The sequence below is a fragment of the Sciurus carolinensis genome, chromosome 3, assembly GCF_902686445.1.
Source record: "Sciurus carolinensis chromosome 3, mSciCar1.2, whole genome shotgun sequence".
Lineage (NCBI taxonomy): Eukaryota > Metazoa > Chordata > Mammalia > Rodentia > Sciuridae > Sciurus > Sciurus carolinensis.
The window spans coordinates 53,313,984-53,330,107 of record NC_062215.1 but is presented as its reverse complement, the minus strand read 5'-3'; the positions used below and the strand labels follow the sequence as shown (position 1 = coordinate 53,330,107).

Here is a 16,124-nt window from a genome sequence, read left to right as displayed (position 1 = left end):
TTACCCCCCACCCCTCCCACTCCTCTTCTCCTTCTATACAGTTCATCCTTCATTGATTCTTGCCCCCCTCCTACACTCCATTATATATCATCATCCGCTTATCACTGAGATCATTTGTCTTTTGGTTTTTTGAGATTGGCTTATCTCACTTAACATGATATTCTCAAATTGCATCCATTTGCCTGTGAATGCCATAATTTTATTATTCTTTATGACTGAGTAATATTCCATTGTAAATGTATACCAAAGTTTCTTTATCTATTCATCAACTGAGGGGCATCTAGCTTGGTTCCACAATCTGGCTATTGTGAATTGAGCAGATATGAACCTTTATGTGGCTGCATCACTATAATATGCTGATTTTATGTCCTCTGGGTATAGGCTAAGTAGTGGGATAGTTGGGTCAAATGCTGGTTCCATTCCAAGTATTCTAAGTAACCTCCACACTGCTTTCCAGAGTGGCAACCCCACTAATTTGCAACCCCACAAGAAATGTATGAGTGTACCTTTTTCTCCACATCCTCGCCAACACCTATTGTTGTTGTTCTTGATAATCGCCCTTCTAATTGGGGTGAGATGGAATCTTAGGATAGTTTTGATTTGCATTACATTAATTTACAAGAGATGTTGAACAATTTTTTGTATATCTGTTGATTGCTTGTACATCTTCTGTGAAGTGGCTGTTCATTTCCTTAGTCCATTTGTTGATTGGGCTATTTTTATTCTTGGTATAGAGATTTTTGGGTTTTTTATATATTCTGGAAATTAGTACTCTATCTGAAGTATGTGTAGCAAAGATTTTCTCCCACTCTGTAGGCTTTCTCTTAACCTTAGTGATAGTTTCCTTTGCTAAGAGAAAATTTTTATTTTGAATCTTTCCCAGTTATTGATTCTTGCTTTTATTTCTTGTGCTATGGGAGTCATGATAAGGAAGTCTGATATTAAGCCAACATTTTGAAGATTTGAACCTACATTTTCTTCTATAAGATGAAGGGTCTCTGGTCTGATTCTGAGGTCCTTGATTCATTTTGAGTTGATTTTTGTGCAGAGTGAGTGATAGGGATTTAGTTTCATTCTGCTGCTTATGGATTTCCAGTTTTCCCAGCACCATTTGTTGAAGAGGCTATTTTTTCTGCATTGCATATTTTTGGCCCCATTGTCTAGTATGAGAAAATTGTATATATTTGGGTTTGTGTCCATGTCTTCTATTCTGTACCATTGATCTACCTGTCTATTTTGGTACCAATATCATGCCATTTTTGTTGCTATTGCTTTGTAGTGTAGTTGAAGGTCTGGTATTGTGATACCCCCTGCTTCACTATTCCTGCTAAGGATTGCTTTAAATTTTCTGGGTTTCTTGTTCTTCCAGATGAATTTCATGATTGCTTGTTCTGTTTGTGTAAGGTACATCATCAGGATTTTAATTGAAATTCATTGAATCTGTAGCACTTTGGGTAGTTTGGCCATTTTGAAAATATTAATTCTGCCTATCCAAGAACATGGGAGATCTTTCCATTTTCTGAGATTTTCTTTAATTTCTTCCTTTAATGTTCTGTAGTTCTCATTGTAGAGGTCTTTCACGTCTTTTGTTAGATTGATTTTCAAATATCTTTTTTTGAGGCTATTGGGAATGAGGAAGTTTTCCTAACTTCTCTTTCTGAGTATTCATCACTTAGGTATAAAAATGCGTTAGATTTTTGAGTATTGATATTACCTGCTAACTTACTGAATTAACTTATGAGTTCTAAAAGTTTTCTGGTGGAATTTCCTGGTTCTTCTAAATATATAATCATGTCATCAACACATAAGGATAGTTTGAGTTCTTCTTTTCCTATTTATATCTCTTTAATTTCTTTGGTATGTCTAATTGCTCTGGCTAGAGTTTCAAGGACAATGTTGAATAGACGTGGTGAAATAGGGCATCCCTGGCTTGTTCCAGTTTTTAGGGGGAATTCTTTCTCTTTTTCAACATTTAGAATGATATTTTTCATGGGCTTATCATAGATGGCCTTAACCATGATAAGGAGTGTTCCCACTATCCCTATTTTTTCTAGAGTTTTGAGCATGAATGGGTGCTGTATATTATCAAATGCTTTTTCTTCATCTATCAAATTCATCATGTGATTCTTGACTTTAAGTCTGTTGATATTGTGAATTACATTTATTGTTTTCCAGATGTTGAATCAACCTTGCATCCCTGGGATAAAACCCACTTATTCGTGGTGCACTATCTTTTTAATATATTTTTATGCAATTTACTAAAATTTTGTTGAGAATTTTTGCCTCAATGTTCATTAAGAATATTGGTCTGACATTTTCTTTCCTAGATGTTTCTCTGGTTTAGGTATCAGGGTGATATTGGCTTCATAGAATGAGTTTGGAAGGGTTCCCTTCAGTTCTGTTTCATTAACTACTTTGAGGAGTATTGGAATGAGCTCTTCTTTAAAGGTTTTGTGGAACTGGGCTGAGAACCCATCTGGTCCCAGACTTTTCTTTGTTAGTAGGCATTTGATGACTTCTTCTATTTTATTACTTGAAATTGATCTACTTAAATTGTGTATGCCCTCCTGGTTCAGCTTAGGTAATTTATATGACTGTAGAAACCTGTTGATGTCTTCAAGATTTTCTATTTTGTTGGATTAGAGATTTTCAAAATAGCTTCTAATTATGTTTTGTATTTCAATTGTGTCAGTCATGACATTTACTTGTTCATTCCAAATTTTAGTAATTTGAGTTTTCTCTCTTTCTCTTTGTTAGTGTGGCTAACAGTTTAACAATTTTGTTTTATGTTTTCAAAGTACCAACTTCTTATTTTGTCAATTTTTTGATTGTTTCTTTTGTTTCAATTTAGTTAATTTCAGCTCTGATTTTAACTATTTTCTGTCTTCTACTACTTTTGGTGTTCCTTTGTTCTTTTTCTAGGGCTTTGAGCTGTAGTGTTGTCGTTCATTTGTTGATTTTTTTCTTCTTTTATTGAATGCACTCCATGAAATAAATTTTCCTCTAAGAACTGTTTTCATAGTGTCCCAAAGATTTTGAAATGATGTATCTCTGTTCTTGTTTACCTCTAAGAATTTTTTTATTTCTCCCTGATGTGTTCTCTTATCCATTCAACATTCAAAAGCATATTATTTAATCTCCAGTTATTGGAGTAGTTTCTGTTTTTTATTCTGTTATTTATTTCTAATTTCAATCCATTACGGTCTGACAGATTACAAGGTAGTATCTCTATCTTCTTGTGTTTGCTAACAATAGCTTTGTGGCCTACTATATGGTCAATTTTAGAAAAGGATCCATGTACTGCTGAGAAGAAAGCATGTTCACTCTGTTGGATGGTATATTCTATAAATGTTTATTAAGCCTAAATTATTGATTGTGTTATTGAGATTGATGGTTTCTTTGTTCAATTTTTGTTTAGAGGAACTGTCCAGTGGTGAGAGAGGTGTGTTAAAATCACCTAGTATTATTGTGTTGTGGTCTGTTTGATTCCTGGAATTGAGAAGGATTTGTTTGACATTTATAGATGAGCCACTGTTTGTGCATAGATGTTTATGGTTGTTATGTCTTGCTGATTTATGCTTCCCTTAGGTAGTATGAAATGTCCTTCTTTATCCTTTCTGTATAACTTTGACTTTAAGTTCACATTATCTGATATGAGAATGGATACTCTAGCTTTTTTGCTCAGTCCATGTGCATGGTATGTTTTTTCCCATCCTTTCACCTTTAGTCTCTGGGTATCTCTTTCTATGAGATGAGTTTATTGCAGGCAGCATATTGTTTTATCTTTCTTTTTAACCCAATCTGCCAGTCTATGTCTTTTGATTGATGTCTTCAGTTCATTAATATTCAGAGTTGTTATCGAGATATGATTTGTATTCCTGGTCACTTGGCTCATTTTTGGTTTTTTTTGACACAATGTGGTTTCTTCTTTATTTGGATATTCCTTTAGGATAGTTCCTCCCTTTGCTGATTTACATCATTGTTTTTCATCTCTTCCTCATGGAATATTTTGTTGAGAATGTCTTGCAATGCCAGCTTTCTTTGTGTAAATTCTTTTAGCTTTTGTTTATCATGGAAGGATTTTATTTTGTCATCAAATCTGAAGGTAAGTTTTGCTGGGTATAAGATTCTTGGTCGGCATCTGTTTTCTTTCAGGTCTTGAAAAGTGTTGTTCCAGACCCTTTTAGCTTTTAGACTCTGGGTTGGAAAATCTGCTGATATCTGCATTGGTTTCCCTCTGAATGTAATTTGATCCTTTTTTCTCACAGCCTTTAAAATTCTCTCTTTATTTTGTAAGTTAGGTATTTTCATTATAATGTGCCTTGTTGTGAGTTCACTTTAATTTGTATATTTGGAGTCCTATAAGCCTATTTTATTTGATTTTCCATTTCATTCTTCTGATTTGGGAAATTATCTGATATTATTTTATTGAACAGATTGTTCATTCCTTTGCTTTGTTTTTCTGTGCCTTCCTCAATCCCAATAATTCTTAAATATGGTCTTTTCATGATATCCCATAATTCTTGTAGATTCATTTCATGATTTCTTACCATCTTCTCTGTTTGGTCAACTTTGTTTTCAAGGTTAAATATTTTTTCTTCAGTGTCTGAGTTTCTTTCTTCCATGTGTTCTATCCTATTGGTTATGTTTTCTATGGATTTTGTAATTTGGTTTATTGTTTTCTTCATTTCAAGGATTTCTGTTTGTTTTGTTTTTTTCAGTATCTCTATCACTTTGTTGAAATGATCTTTTGCTTCCTGTATTTTCTCTTTTAACTGTTGATTGAAGTAATTATACAAAGCCTGCATTTGCTCTTTCATCTCACCATTTGCTTCTCTGATCATTTAATTATGTACATTCTGAACTCCCTTCCAACATTTCTTCTGCCATGCTGTCATTGGATTTTATTGCTGTATCATCTAGCTTTGTTTGAAACATTTTCTTCCCTTATTTTCTCATATCGGTCAGGTATCTACCTCTCTAGTAGTGAAACTCTGAGATATTGCAGATTTTCTCTATTGACTTATAGTGTCCCTGTAGATTTCCAATATGTCACCTCCTAGCCTTCAGTAGCCTGAAGATTTGGAGGAACTTGATAATGCGGTGCTCCACAAGAAAGCTGCTCCTCTAGGGGTAGTGGCCTTCAGGGTGGGGTATATTCCCTACTAGTTGGAAAAGCTGCCTCCACTTGTTAATCAATGATTAGCCAAAGGGGTACTAGATTGGGTGCTGGGTCGTGGCTGGTCTGGGCCTGTATCTCTGGTTCTGCTGCCCTGGTGGGAATGCCTCACCTGGTTGGGAAGTCTCACCCAGTGGGGAAGTCTCACTGGACACTCCCCTCTGAGAAGTTCCCTTCAGTCCAGAACTACCGCCTGGGTTGGGCTGCCCTCCTCTGTGACATTCCCTGGGGTCCAGACCTACCTCCTGGGTCAAGGAACCTTGCCCTGCACGAAAGCATCTCACTGGGTGGCCTGTCCTCCGAGAAGCTGCCTGTGGTCCAGGGACTCTCAATCTGCTCCTAAGCATCTCACTGACTGGCCCTCCTCTACAATACTCTCGGTTGTCTGGGTTCACCCCTCCAATGGGGGTTCTTGCAGGACTTTTCTACTTCACAAAGTTCTCTGCATTCTGGGAATACCATCTGGGGAGCTTTGCCCAATAGGAGAGCTCTGTGTTTGTCTCGAGTCTTTCAATACCTCCTCTTCTTGAATCCTGAGTCCTGGAGCTACACAAAATGTAGTCACCCTCTAGTCCACCATCTTGAAAACCCTGAAAATTATTTAAATATATTTGTTGACCATTTGTATTTCTTCTTCTGTGAAGTGTCTCTTCAGTAACTTAGCCCATGTATTTGTTGGGTTATTCATGGATTTTTTTTGGTGTTAAGTTTTTGAGTGCTTTATGTATTCTGGAGATTAATGTTCTATGGGACATGCATGTGACAAAGATTTTCTTTCTGTAAATCCTCTCTTCATGTTCTTGATTGTTTCCTTTTCTGAGAAGAAGCTTTTTAGTTTAATGCCATCCCATTTTTTGATTCTTGATTTTACTTCTTGTGCTTCAGAAGTCTTTTTAAGGAAGTCAGTTCCTAAGCTGACATGGTGGAGATTTAGGCCTACTTTTTTTCTAGAAGGCACAGGGTCTCTGGTCTAATGCTTTGGTTCTTGATGCACTTCAAGTTGAGTTTTTGCAGGGTGAGAGATAGGGGTTTAGTTTCACTTTGCTGTATATAGATTTCCAGTTTCCCCAGCACCATTTGTTGAAGAGGCTATCTTTACTCCAATGCATGTTTATGGCACCTATGTCTAGGATGAGATAACTGTATTTATGTGGATTTGTCTCTGTATTTTCTTAATAATGGGATTTTTGGTGCAATGAAGGAATATTTGGTTTTTCTATGAGTTTCTTTTTTTGTTTTGTTTTGTTTTATTGAAGCATTGTATTCATCCATAGTAGTCCAGTTTATTTTTACAAAATCATATATGCATAAAATTTGATTTACTGCATTTCAGTCCCTGTTTCTGCTCCCTTTCCTTTCCTCCTTTCTCCCCGTATTCTCCTCCCTCTACTCTACTGACCTTCCTTTCACACTTTATTTATTTTTTATTAGTGCTATTTTTGTGATCCACCCCACTTTTTTATTGGTTCATTATAGTTGTAAATATTGATGGAATTTGTTGTTACATATTTGTACATGTGCACAACCTAACAATATAATTTGGCCAGTATCATTTCCCAGCACTCTCACCATCCCACACTTCTCCAACCAAGGGTCCCTTTCCTCTATTCTACTGATTTTATTTTCTAACTGACAAAGGCTATAGAGTGAATGTTTCCAAGATTCAGAATGTTTCCTAGATTCAGATAAAATTTCTGAATAATAATCTAAAAATAAATATATTTACATTGGGGGTACAAACAGGAAAAATTCCAAAGGAAATGGAATTTCTGCACTTGTCAGACAATGCTTTGGTATTGGAAGATGGGCAGGAAGAATACGGGCAAGGGGTGACTTTTTAGAATTATCAGTGCCAAGGCCCTGGGGACCTCTTGGAATCATAGATAAGATTAACTGGGGCAATGTTATATACTCCTGAAGTACACAGTGATGTAAAGTGTGGTGGGTAACACTCTCAAAATGTTTTTTTGATATGTACAGTCTGGGGAAAAGTTCAGTCAGATGATAATAATTAGATTTCACTAAATATGAAGACTGGAGAGACAATTTGTCCCACTCCCTTGTATGGAGGGATTGAGCACAGCATGATCAGAAACTTGCCAGGACCAAAGAGCAGAGGTTGAGTGGATATGCAGCCAGTACAACCCACATCCCTGGATTTGTTCAAGAATTTTTCCCTTTTAGGGAAGTGTACTGTCTTCCACTCCAAAGTATCTGGAGACCCAAGAGGGTCAGGAAAGTGACACACTTCATCTCGTGTTTCCCACAGAATTGACAGGTGTGGGCCCAAAGGCAGAGAGGCTGAGAACTTGATGGCTGATACCATGGAGGGTGGTCTCCCAACAAACACATCCTTCTCCCCTCACCTGTAGCTCTCATGCTCTGTCCTTCTATAATCAACTCCTGGCTAGAGGAAACCAAAGAAGAGTTACCCAGGTAATGGCATTACTACACTTCAGTAAAATGGGCAAAGGGTGACATTTCACCCCTCTCTGTTTTTCTTGGTAGAAAGAACAAGGCCCAACAATGATCTCAAAGCTGCTGAAGTGGGTTATTAGGTAGCCACACACATGGATGGAAGGAATTCCACACAATGACTTTCATCATCCTCCCCCTTCCCTGTGCATCCTTCATTTATTCTGCAGCCATTTGTTAACTGACCAACATTCCTGAGTATTCCTCTGTGATACCCCGAATCCCCATTTCTTCTCATCTCCTGTTCTCTCATCATGTCTTTTCCCTCAGCACTTATTTGTAAAAGAAACAAAACCTGAGTTTTTAAAAAAAATTAGGGTAGTTATAATAGTTGTTTTAAATCTTTGTTTGTTTCAACATCTATTTCATTTTAGAGTTGAACTTGGTATATTCCTTTTTCTAGAGAATGCATTCCATTTTCTTGATTCTTCATATGTTAGGTAATTTGGGGTTGTCTTCTGGACACTGTGAATACTTAATTTTGGACATTCTAAAATCGGTTATCTACTGAGTGTTATGTTTCAGCAGTTAATTCTCTTGGCTGACCTTGAATATAGACTCACTTCTTGGATAGTAGTTCTGGTCTCAGTTCAAATAGTATCTCTTTGGCTAAATATATATCATGTACATTACATCTGTGATCAAGTTTGCATTTTATTGTGCAGTTATTACCAATTGAAAAGTTAGATCACACAAAATAATATTTAAATACATTCAAATATGTGACCTTTAGACACAGGTAAAGTACTAGAAAAATATCACTAACAAATATTTATACAATATTTAAGTGGAAAGGTGTTATTTTCTAAGCATGACATAGAACAAAGAAGATGAAGTTCACAGAAATATGAAACAATGTGGGCCATAGATGCTCTAAAGAAAACTAAATATAAATGGGAAATTGGGAATTGTATTTGCAACATATATGGTTAAGAGTTACTATCTTAAAACCTGAAGAGTTTCTACCAATCATTATAAATATTACATAATGTAAATGTGTATCAAAATGTCTTACCTCAATAATATGTACAATTTTTATGTACCAGTTAAAATAATTGAGATAAAAATTCAAAATTTAACAAGTAATTACCCCAAAGGAGGGGAAGGGAGCCACAAACAGACAATTTGCAAAGAATAAAAAATACGAATGTCAGACACATATAAAAATCTATCTAATCACACTCATACACAAAGAAACTCAATTTAAAAAATAGTTCAATATTTTATCTAATTTTCAAAGATAAAAGATATACATAAAGTCAGAGATGTGAATGAAGAGCCATTCTCATACACTGCCATTCAAGATGTAAAATGGTATGCATTTTTTTGGTAAAAGAGAGCCAGAATACTTACCCAATTTTTATTTGCATTTTATTTCCTTTATCACTCATTTCATCTGTTCTTTTCAGATGCATGGAAATAATTTCAGATTTATGAAAAGATATATAAGTGCTGATATCAGTATTTTTAGCAATTGCAAAAACAGAACATAGGTTTAGTTGCCTGGATGGAGTTTGGTTAAATATATTCCATAAAAATGGAATATTAACCCAGTTTTAATATGGATAAGACAGAATTGTAAGTTCATGTAAAGAATTGTACTATGAAATTTGGAGAGATAAAAGTAAATTTCAAAACACTGTGCTGTTTGGAATATATGTGTGTGTGCATATGTTTGTGTGTGTGTTTGTGCATGTGTATGTGTGTTTCTGGGAAATGTAACAAAAAATCCTGAACAGTAGTCATTTCTTGTGGTGATGTGTAGAAAGATGGTGATGTGATTTTATACTGTTTCCAACATGATTCATTTAATATTTAGTGAACAACTTAAGATTTCTTCTGTGGAATGTTTTAAAAAAGGAGAAAAAATCCCAAAGGGGGAAAATACCCTCCTAAATCAGAAACCCTCTGATCCTGAAAGGTGAAAAGAGAGCTGGAATCAAAGTCCTGGGTCCTTCTTTGCGATGATGTACCAAATTACTCCACTGGGCTACTCTGATGATGGTGGAGAAGTCATCCCTTGAGACCTGAGATGAATGGCCAGATAGAAGAAATGCATGCTACAAGCCTCAGGGTCTTGGAGACAGAGAAGTGCCAAATGCTGGTGACCAGAGGCTTCAGGACTGCCAGAACTAGTCATTGTTAGATAACATGGTATGGAAAACCCACATCTCACATTCATTTCTGACCCACAAGTTGTCTATCTCTTGTCTTTTTTAACAGTCTCAAGTCATCTTTTCCAGATCCCCAATTCTTTCTCATCTCCCCCTTTATCTCTGTACTGTATTTGGTCCTCTCCAATATTTCCTTTCTTTTCAGCCTCCTTTTTTGCAACTCATCTGTTTTCTCCCTATTCCTCATATTTAATTTTTGTTTTATCACAAACTCTCCACTTCCAATCTTGTTTTCCTTCTCTTTCTTATTTCTATCCCCTTGTTCTCTTTTTCACTTTCAAATTCCTTCACCCATACCAAATATCATGGGGAAACCAAATCACAGGTACAGGTCAAAGAAAAGATTTGAAGATGTGAATAAAGAAATATCAATAGCATAGGAGAGTTGCCAGGAAGGGGAAATCAATCCTAAAAAGGATGCTGGAAGAAAAATACAGATAGTGATGACTGGGGTAATAACTGGTAAACAGAAAACAGGATGAGACAATGTTCTGGGTTAGAGCCATACTTTCCTAGATATAATGGGAAATTTAGAAAAAGGAGTCACCATGTGACTTGCATTTACAGTTATAGATTATCTCAGCTGAGAGAGTTGGTGACTAAGAGTGAGAATTGAGGGAAAAATCATAATGAGTAACCTGGGATTGTTGAAATATTTTAAAAATTGTTTACATTGTAAATTCTCTTCAAATGACTTGAAGTATATGGGGAAGGATGGATGAGGAAAATCCATTTCTGTATCACAAAGCACATCATACTTGTGAATGGAGTTTTGGCATTGGGAAATATGTCTCTGAGCTGCACAAATTTTCCTATTATTCAGAATCACTACAGAACATGGAGCTGCAAAGCTTTCCTTTTGCCTCTCTGTATCTCATAGGATCTTTGTATCACAGGAAAAATCTACTTTTCTGTTTTGCTTTTCTTTCTAGGGCTATGATTTGTAAACAGCACAGTTGTACCTGAACTTGAGGGAAAAACATGATCTCTGGGAGGGAGTAGTTTTCTGGGGTGCCCTGGGAACCCAAGATATAACTGAGTTTATATCATTCCCCTTAGGACATGAACCTATAAGCATTGGCATGTTTTTACATTTTACCTTTACTCAGTAAAGGGAAGTCACAGTAACTGAAGCTATTAATTTGTCAAAGGGGCTGACCTAGTGGAATCTATAAACCCACTGCCTATAACTGGGTAGAGCTTCTTGAGGAAACACTAATTATCCCCTACAAAAGTCCTCAAGTTCAGGGAGAGAAGCTGTTCTGGATTATTTGTGCTAGTTCTTGGCTCTAGAGGGTTTTTTTTTCTTTAGTCCAAAATGACACAAGGAGGAAGGGACACTTGAGACTTCCTCAAACCAATGACTACCTCCCCAGGAGTACCTTCCAGAGGGCAGCCTGAACATCAGGGTTCCTGAGGCTGTAGATGATTGGGTTCAGCATGGGGTTGATGACAGTATTAAAAACTCCAATAGCTTTATCCTTATCTGAAAGTTTGGCTGAACCTAGTCGCATGTAGTTAAAAATACCAGAACCATAGAATATGGCAACCACAGTGAGGTAGGAGATACAGGTGGAGAAGGCCTTCTTCCTGCCCTCAGCAGAGTGAATTCGCAGGACTGCAGCTGCCACATGGATGTAGGAGGTGACAATGAGAACTACAGGGGTACCTGCCATTATGAAACCCACAGCAAAGAGCAGAAGCTCATTGAGCTGGGTGCTGGAGCAGGAGAACTGGAAAAGCTGAGGGAGGTCACAGTAGAAGTGATCACATTAGGCCCACAGAAGTTGAGTGTGGATATGGCCACAGTATGTGTGAGTGCATTGCTGAATGCACAAGCCCAGGATGCAGCCACCAGTATCCTCTGGACTGTCTGACTCATGCGGGTGCTGTAGGTGAGGGGCTGGCAGATGCCTAGGAACCAGTCATAAGCTATGGCTGTTAACAGGAAACAGTCCACCCCTACCAGCAAATGGAAGAAGAAAAGCTGTGTGAGGCAGGCTCCATGTGGAACTGTGTGCTTGTGGGACAAAAGACGACCCAACATTGAGGGAATAGTGACAGAGATTCATGCAATGTCCATCATGGACAGGTTACCCAAGAAGAAGTACATTGGGGTGTGGAGTTTGGGCTCTACCAAGATGGCTGCCAGGATGCTGAAGTTGCCCCCCACAGTAACCACATAAGCAAGGAGGAAAAGTACAAAGATCACTGGTCTTAGCTCTTGTGTCTCCACCAAACCCAGCAGGATGAATTTAGTAATTGCTGTTCCATTGGCCCCAGATTTTGACTGCATGAGTTCCTGCAAAGTAATACCCAAGGAGGAAAAAAAAATCAGTCCTCTAAATTGTCTTATTTAACCAAAAGAAGTTTTCTGCATGCCCAGGCCTCTGTTAAATTCCATCTGTCCAAAAAGAGTTTAATTCCCTAAGGAGAAAGGGTAGCCAAAAGGAAAAATAGATGTAGTTTTGTGGTCAAGTGTCCCTGAGTTCAATCCCCAGTATGAAAAAAATAAATAAATAAAATAAAAAATTAAAAACCCAAAAGAGAACCCTCAGATCAATGAGCAACTCTAAGGAAAAATTTAAGGTAATTTCTCCTTGCTCCAAAATAACATTCAAAGCAAAATATAATGGAATAAATGCTTACAATGCATTTTTCCACAAAATAAAACAGTGATAAAAATATTACAACTATTTAGACTATCATTTATTTTTCAAATATAAAATTAATTTTGTGATGCAAGAACTCCAGGACTATTGTTAACATTAGGCACTTTTTTGAGTTTATTCTACTTTTATTCTTTTTTAAAATTTTGTTCTTTTTAGTTACACATTGACAGTAGAGTACATTTTGACATGTTTATACAAACACAGAGTATATCTTATTCTAATTGTGATCCCAGTCGGTTGAAAAAGGCAAACATTAGAGTTTTCAAACAGAGCTTAAAAAAACAAACTTTGGTCAATGGAGAAAGCTGGAATATCTAAAGTATATGAACTGTTTTAGTTTTAAATTTCTTTAACTACCGGACTAAGTTTAATACATTTGTAGAAATTGCAAGTATGCAATAAAATGTAAATGTTTTAAAAAACTTAAATGGTAAAATGATTATAATTAACAGGAAGGGAGAGAGGAGATGGCTATATTGATTTCCCTCTTCTGTATATGAGTGCTTAAAGTATTGTTAAAGTCTGATAAGTCAGAAAATAGAGGTAAAAACTCAGGTCAGTATAAAGAACAGGTAAAGGTAATATAGTCAAATAAATCACATGGCAATTATGGAAAGATAAAAGGGGGAAGAAGAGACAATATATTAATTTTATGATTGCTTATGCTAGGAAATTAGCATATATTACCTGGAGTTTTAGAACTACACATAAAATTATAAAGATAACTGTAAAAATAATCTTCTAAATAATATGAAAAAACATTCCTACAAACAAAGTAAAACAAAGACCTTACAGTGAAAGGATTTTCAAAAACACCATAAAGTCAAACAGGATGACATGAAAAAATAGAACATAATTAGGATTAAACATACTTAAACAGTAAAGCTGAGTTGAGTACAATGGCATGCACCTGTAATCCCAGGGGACATTATGGGAGAACACAAGTGCACTTTGTAATAATAAATCTTGCAAAAAGATGTAATAGCTATGAAAAGGAATACTGCAAATGGGTAGTATTGAGATAAAGTAAGTTCAAGGAAAAAAGCCAGAAAGAGGATAACAGTCGGTATATTTTAGTCAGCATCAGTCCATACTGAGTTGACAGAATAAATTGAGACTATCAAAAAAACTCATGGGGGCTGGAGAGATAGCTCAGTTGGTAGAGTGCTTGCCTTGTAAGCACAAGGCCCTGGGTTCGATCCCCAGCACCCAAAAAAAAAAAAAAACTCAGTGTAGGATGTAGCTCAGTGGTCATGTGCTAGCCTAGCAAGCTTCAAATCCTGGATTATAGTCTCAGCATTGTGAAACAAGCAAGCATTCCAAGAAAACACACAAAACCTTCAATATAATTATCTAGAAGGTGGCACAAATTGATATGTAATTCACTTCAAGTATTGTTTAAAGCCTAATTCCTATAATATATTGTTCCAAATATTCCTAGTATTTCTGCTTCTTGAATTGATAACTGAATTGATATAAACATAATAGAAAGGTAAAATACTTGGAAAACATAATTGTAACAGACAGCAGACATGGTGGCCAATTTCCCTAACAGAGAAAGATCTACTTCATATATGTATGTACAGAGCAATAACTCAGTAGGAAAATGGAAAAATGATATTAATGTTTCATAAGTAAAATGTGCAAATGTCTCTTCAAATAAGAAAATATGATTAAATTTGCTTTTAATTAGAGGAATGTAAATTAAACTACAATAAAAAATCTCTAAGATTAGAAAAGACTAAAATCTTATAGTAATTTTTCTAAGAATAATTCCCTAGAGACTGGTCTTGTGCAGAAATTGTCTATAACTGAGGTCTTAACATGGTTGGTCCTGATTCAGGACTGAAGTAGAGTTCATGTCACAGGTTCTGCCATATCGTAGAGCTGCAGCTGCCAAGCTTGGATCTCAGGCTCCTGATTACGCCAGGGAAGAACTGATGATTTCCCACTAATGCAGCCTATGAAAGTGAGGTGGTATCCCAGAACATGATGGATGTGGGGGACCTGAGTTCCTGATACCATTTCTACTTCTATGAGGTTTCTCCCAATAAATACTGTCCCAGCAGGTCTGGTGTGTATGTTATCCATCTACTCTTCCTGGTTTGTTTGACAAGATGTGGGAAAAGGGGCCCTCTCAGGAGTGATCAGTAGAATGTAAATGGACACATGTTCAAAGGAAAAAGGGCAATCTGGAAATCTCTTTTACATTATGTTTTTAACCTTCTACCTATATTTCCTTTTATCTTATGGAGTTTATCCAATATTTATATGGTCACATATAAGGGATGACATATTGGGAGGTTATTTGTTGTCACATTGTTTGTTCTTTCTCTTTTTCTTTCTGTCTCCTGCCGTGTTTCCTTCCATGTTGCGCTGCCCTGCCACAGATCAAAACAATATGGCCAACTGAATATCAACTGGAACCTCAAAAATGGTGAACCAAAATTGGCCTTTTCTGTTGATTAGTTGATTATCTCAGATATTTTGTTATAGTGATGGAAAACTGACTATCACACACCTAAATAGACATTTCATAAAAGAAGACACACAAATGTTTAATAGATATTTAAAAAATGCTCATTATCAGCAACAATCAGGGAAATGCAAAGTAAAAACATACTGAGATATTATTTAGCCATAAAGAAGAATAATATTATGGCACTTGCAAATAAATAGATGGGATTGGAGAATATTATGCTAAGTGAAATAAGCAAATCCCAAAAAACCAAAGGCTGAATGTTTTCCCTGATAAGTGGATGATGATATACAATGGGGGTAGGGGAAGTGAGAGAAGAAAGAAGAAACTTCAGATTATGTAGAAGGAAATGAGAGGGAGGGGCTATAAAAAATGGTGGAATGAAGCAGACATCATTATTCTATGTACATGTATGATAACACAAATGGTATGAATCTACATCATGTACAACCATAGAAATGAAATTATGTGCCCCATTTGTGTAAAATACAGTATGCAAAAAATAGTAAAATCAATAAAAAATTTAAAAAACACTGAGATATTGCTTTGCATGTGTTAGTGTGAGTATTATAAAAAGGATCGGACACCAAGTGTTGGTGAGGTTGTAAAGGAAACCCAGTACACTGTTGGTGGAGAAATAAATTAGTACAGCTATTCTGAAAATAAATATGGTTTCACAAACCCAAAATATAAATATTATATTGTCTAACAATATTATTCAACTTTTAAAATCAGTAATGTTGAAGAGATATCTTCACTTCCATGTTCAATGAAGCATTATTCATAAAAAAAATAAGGTATAAAATCATCAGGAGTCCATCACCAGATAAGTGGAAAAGAGGAGGTGCATATACATAATGTAATATTATTTAGATTAAAAAGCAGAAAATTCAGTCATTTGTGGCAACATAAATGAATCTAGAGAATGTTATTCTAAGTTAAATAATCTAGGCAGAGAGAGAAAAGTACTCTTGGTTATCATCTCACTTGAAATCTGAAAACATTGAACTCACAGATCTAGAGAATAAGATGGTGGATACCAGAAGGTGGGAGATAGGGAAAGGGAAGATGCTGATCAAACAGTATAAGCTTCAATTAGACAGGAAGAATGAGCTTTTGCACAGAATGATGATGTAAAAAATAAT

At 36.0% G+C, this 16,124-nt stretch overlaps 1 protein-coding gene across 1 annotated transcript; it reads right to left on the bottom strand.

Moving 5' to 3' along the window:
• Nucleotides 1–11,192: 11,192 nt before the first annotated feature.
• LOC124980614 (olfactory receptor 3A1-like) lies at nucleotides 11,193–12,124 on the bottom strand. The gene is given in 2 exon segments (XM_047546376.1): nucleotides 11,193–11,596; nucleotides 11,599–12,124. Coding segments are annotated over 2 exon segments (930 nt in total).
• Nucleotides 12,125–16,124: the final 4,000 nt, after the last annotated feature.